Below are 4,351 nucleotides of genomic sequence, written 5' to 3' on the forward strand. Positions count from 1 at the left end.
CCAATGATGGTGTTATTAACATTCAAAATTATTACAAAAGGGTCCGGGCTTTCCATCGGAACGACCCTAGAGTCCTAATCTCAGATGTCGGTGAAACCTGCGCTCAAAATATAAATGGAATGAATTTAGACCATGATGTTTGTAAAAAGGCAAAAGTTTTCAATGATTGTACACAATTGTATGTGATATCGTATAAAGATGCAGATGATTAAGAATTTCAATGTCAAACTCTTATTTATATAATTTTTAATAAATTTGTATATTATTTATTATTTGCAAATATAAAATCTCATATCAACGACAATACACATGTGACGCAAAGACAGAGATCTCGAATTTCCATTTTGCGTTCTTACAATCTATTGTCTTCCACAATTATTTAAAAGTACACAAATTATTCCAATATCTAAAGCGATACTTCGATTTAACAACTATTGGAATGTCTAAGAACTTCTATAATCTATAAAGTTTCAAATTAGGTTAAAGACAATTTGACTGGAAAGGTTAAGGTGACAAATGAAGAGAGTTGTCTACGTTGGTTATCTTCCTACTAATTCAGATTTGTTAGTTACAAATACAGATCCTTATTAGGGAACGCTCCGAGCTCCTCAGTGGTCATAGTGAGGTTACGATGATGATATTTACAAATACTTTAAAAACATCATTCACTAAGAACAGTTTTTATGGATACATTTTACGATAAATTAAATTATTTCCGATTAATATTGCATTGAACCGAAACTTTTATATGACTGAAATTTGGATATATCTTTTTTTTATCTCTCTCTTATAAGAAAAGGGTGGTAAAGAGAAAGGGACTAAAATTAGGCCTTCGGCACCACACTCATCAGACGAAACACGGAATTGGTTCCATTTCACGCCTGACTTCTGTAAGGTCGTGGAATACCACGATATACGCGGTGTAATAACACCGGGCGTACCAGGCCTATTCGTGCTAAGATGTTAAAGCGGGCACTACCACTGTAAATCTAGTAACATAATGTAAACATTTTGCTCATGTTTATCTCCAAATGAAATAAAGAATCGAAACCTTTGTAAATCCAAAGTATTGTTACAAACTAAAATACACAACACATTTAATAATTTAACTACTACACAATCACAACACCAACACAGCACTAGGGCAGCCTCTCGTGGCAAATACATAGTACCCAGAGTTAATAATTATTACGGCGACAGAACAATTGGAAAACGTTTACCATACATGCTCAATAACCTACCACCCGAAATAGCAAATCTAAATTCAAAATTTAAACTATTTGTTAAACATTTGGAAAGCCATCTTTTTGATAATAGCCCTTGAACAAAATATTTTATTTTTATTTATATACAGTATATATAATATTTTATTTATATATGTATGTATTTTATGTAATTCTACACAAAAAAAAACCAGCGCACCCGCGGACAAACCAATTATATGGTTTTTGCGGGGCCATATTTGTGCATATTTTTTAATTTGTGTCATGTAATGTTTTCAATAAAATAAAATAAAAAAATAAAACATAATACTCTTAATAACAATAATCTTAGTTTGATGAAGTTTTTATATACATAGACCTACTATAAATGCACTAATCTTATAAATCAAAGTGCGGGAGTGAAAGAGACTAAAATTCAACCTCCGGCAAGCACACTCATCGTTCGTCTGTTTTAGTTTTACGCCTGTCTTCTGTGTGGTCGAAGTATTGCACCAGCCACCAGTTCTGCAACTGATGGTATTGCTGGCGTCTTCTACTGTTAAATATATCTCTCTCCCTGAATCGTTTCCGCATTTCTAAAGGTCACGACTACGCTCCTTGACCATCTCTGAAAGACTCATCTCTCCCTGCACTCTGTGCGATTTTCCGCGACGTCAAATAATATATGATTATCTCATCCTGTAGCGTCAATAACTTGACCTTTTTGAGAAGTGATGTCATATATGCACTTGATAAAGTAAAAGCTTCCATTCCAGCAAAGACCTTAATCGCAGTCCTGCTCCTAACAAGGGTTGAGGCTCGCATATCTGTAATGTATGCACACGATAAGGCTTCCGACGTGGTCGCCGACCAATGCCTCAGTGAAATGTACCCTAAAGGAAAACGAGTCGAGTTCCAAGAATCAGATGAAGCATGTATAATATACTGCGTACTTAAGAAGTTCGGAATCATGAACGCGAATGGTGTCATCAACTTGGAAGCGTACCGGTAATTGTTTCAAATAGCATATAACAACGTAAAGAGTAAACTAAATCTGCTGCTGTGATAGACTTTTAAAAAGAACGTTAGTTATGAGTGTTGAGCACACCAGAGGTAGACATAGAAAGAGATGTATGGATTGTGTGAATAATGACAGAAATGAAGGTTGATAGAGTTATTTGGAGGACGACATTTGGTGCCCTGACCCTACGGGAGGAGATAAGGTGGGGAGATGAAAAGACTTAAATTGTTCCTTGGCCTCCCGGACTCCTTTCTAAATATTGTGATAAAGCGGGGTGACGGTTGGGTTATAATCCACTTTTACAGATCTTGTCAACAATAGTTTGGATCGTATATTAACAAAGATTACATGTTCCAGTAAGCGAGTTCTCCTGGCTCACCAGCTGGACCAACGCAAGCTGATGAGCGACAGCAGCGGCAGCTCATGTGCGGAGAGCGCGGAGGGAGTCCAACACAAGCAAGATGTATGCAAGAAGGCCAAGATATTCAACGATTGTACACATCTTTATAAAATATTGTTATAATAAAATTGAAGATTCTTTTGGATTTTTGAATATTAAAAGTCGCAATATATATTTTCAATTATCTTCGAAAACAGTGATAAAATATGATTTTGTAATTAATTGATTTTGAAGTTTTATATGACCTTTTTATTAATTTTTACATCAAGTATATTTTTCCCCATAAAGTTCCTTTCTCCGATATATTTCTCCAAAATTAAACGCGTGAACGAAATTTTCCTTGTATCAGCGTTGTATTGATTGAAGTTTCGTACATAAAAGATGTTAGATAAAGTGCTTTAGACCACAAAGCTTTTAATCAAACTACAAATCTCGTCCTTTACTTAACCACAAATTTTCAGGAACACATTTTCGGTTGAGAAAAGGAATTTAATCGCATATTTGATGAGGGTATGTAACCCACGATAATATCTACTAAAACGACCTTTCTAATTGCTAAATTTATTTAGGACTAGCTGTTTCTCGCGTCATCGTTTACGTGACATTCAAAAATTTAGCCTATTTTACTTAGCCATAACCTAGCTTTTTAATGGCGAAAGAATTTTTGGAATCGACCCATTAGTGTTTGAGTTATTTCAATACATACATAAATAAAAATCCTCCCTCTTTATAAAATTAGCATTTTTATATTATAAAGTTGCAAACGAGCAAGGGACCGCGTAAATCCGCCGAAATGGAGAAGCAACCGCTGCCCATAGACATCCGCAGATAGCCAACCAAAACAACTTTTATATTATCCAGACTTAGAGTAGAAGTTTCCCAGGATAAAACTGTCCTCATATTACGGAAGATTATGGAACTAATTCTACTAATAGTCGTCCTTAGTCGACCTTAATCTTCTACTAATAACTAATAGAAAGTGTTGTAATAAATAAGGTGGTTGAAGAGCCCAGATCAGGATTTTTATAATCTTAGATAAGCCATATATATCACACTGAATTGACATTAAGGTTTACGTTTAAAGACTATGAGTGCAGTTAATGTAAAAAGAAATAAAACCGTAGAATTTAACTTTTATTTCAATTTATCCGCTCAACAATTGTGATATAACAAACATTACAATCTTTTGTATCCAGCACCAAATAGAACAGCTCTTCTTCTGCGGTTCCTCCTCCTCTTCTTCTTCTTGCTTCATCGTGGTTGTAGCTGGTGTCGTATCTTCTTGACATGAATATGAAACCAAGAAGATTGTCATCAAGTATACTAACACCATCACGCAATATGTCCACTTCATTTTTATTGTCTAACTTTTTTGGGCAATGAGTGTAGTTTTGTAATGTTTGTTGTGTGTCTATTTTTCAAATGAACAAAATTTCGTTATGTTCACGTCAGAAATCATTATCATTTAGATTTCAAATTTAGATTACTTTTACGGTCATTGATTTTGTATAGAAAATGCTATTATTATGATGTCCATTTATGTTATTTATACCTAAAACACTTTAAAGTAATCTTTTATAAAAATCGACGACATAATATAAAACATTGTTCCAGCAAAAAAAAATACGAAGTACTTTTTTTACTTATTACAAATTATGATTTTTAACCATATTTAAAATGTAGAGAAAAGCTGAATTAATAAAAATCAAAATCAACAAATTACCATTT

The 4,351-nt window shown here is 33.9% G+C and overlaps 1 protein-coding gene across 1 annotated transcript in view; it reads left to right on the forward strand.

Annotated features, from left to right (window-relative positions):
* The window catches only part of LOC106111375, a 6,961-nt gene extending 4,195 nt beyond the window's left edge, over nucleotides 1-2,766 (forward strand). Inside the window, exons 2-3 of the mRNA XM_013293432.1 lie at nucleotides 1,979-2,210; nucleotides 2,581-2,766. Of these exons, the coding sequence (XP_013148886.1) occupies nucleotides 2,035-2,210; nucleotides 2,581-2,746 (342 nt within the window). The 5' untranslated portion in view covers nucleotides 1,979-2,034 and the 3' untranslated portion in view covers nucleotides 2,747-2,766. The remainder of the gene's footprint in view (nucleotides 1-1,978; nucleotides 2,211-2,580) is intronic.
* The last annotated feature ends 1,585 nt before the right edge of the window (nucleotides 2,767-4,351 follow it).

This window comes from Papilio polytes, unplaced genomic scaffold, assembly GCF_000836215.1.
Source record: "Papilio polytes unplaced genomic scaffold, Ppol_1.0 DF824382.1, whole genome shotgun sequence".
Taxonomy (NCBI): Eukaryota; Metazoa; Arthropoda; class Insecta; order Lepidoptera; family Papilionidae; genus Papilio; species Papilio polytes.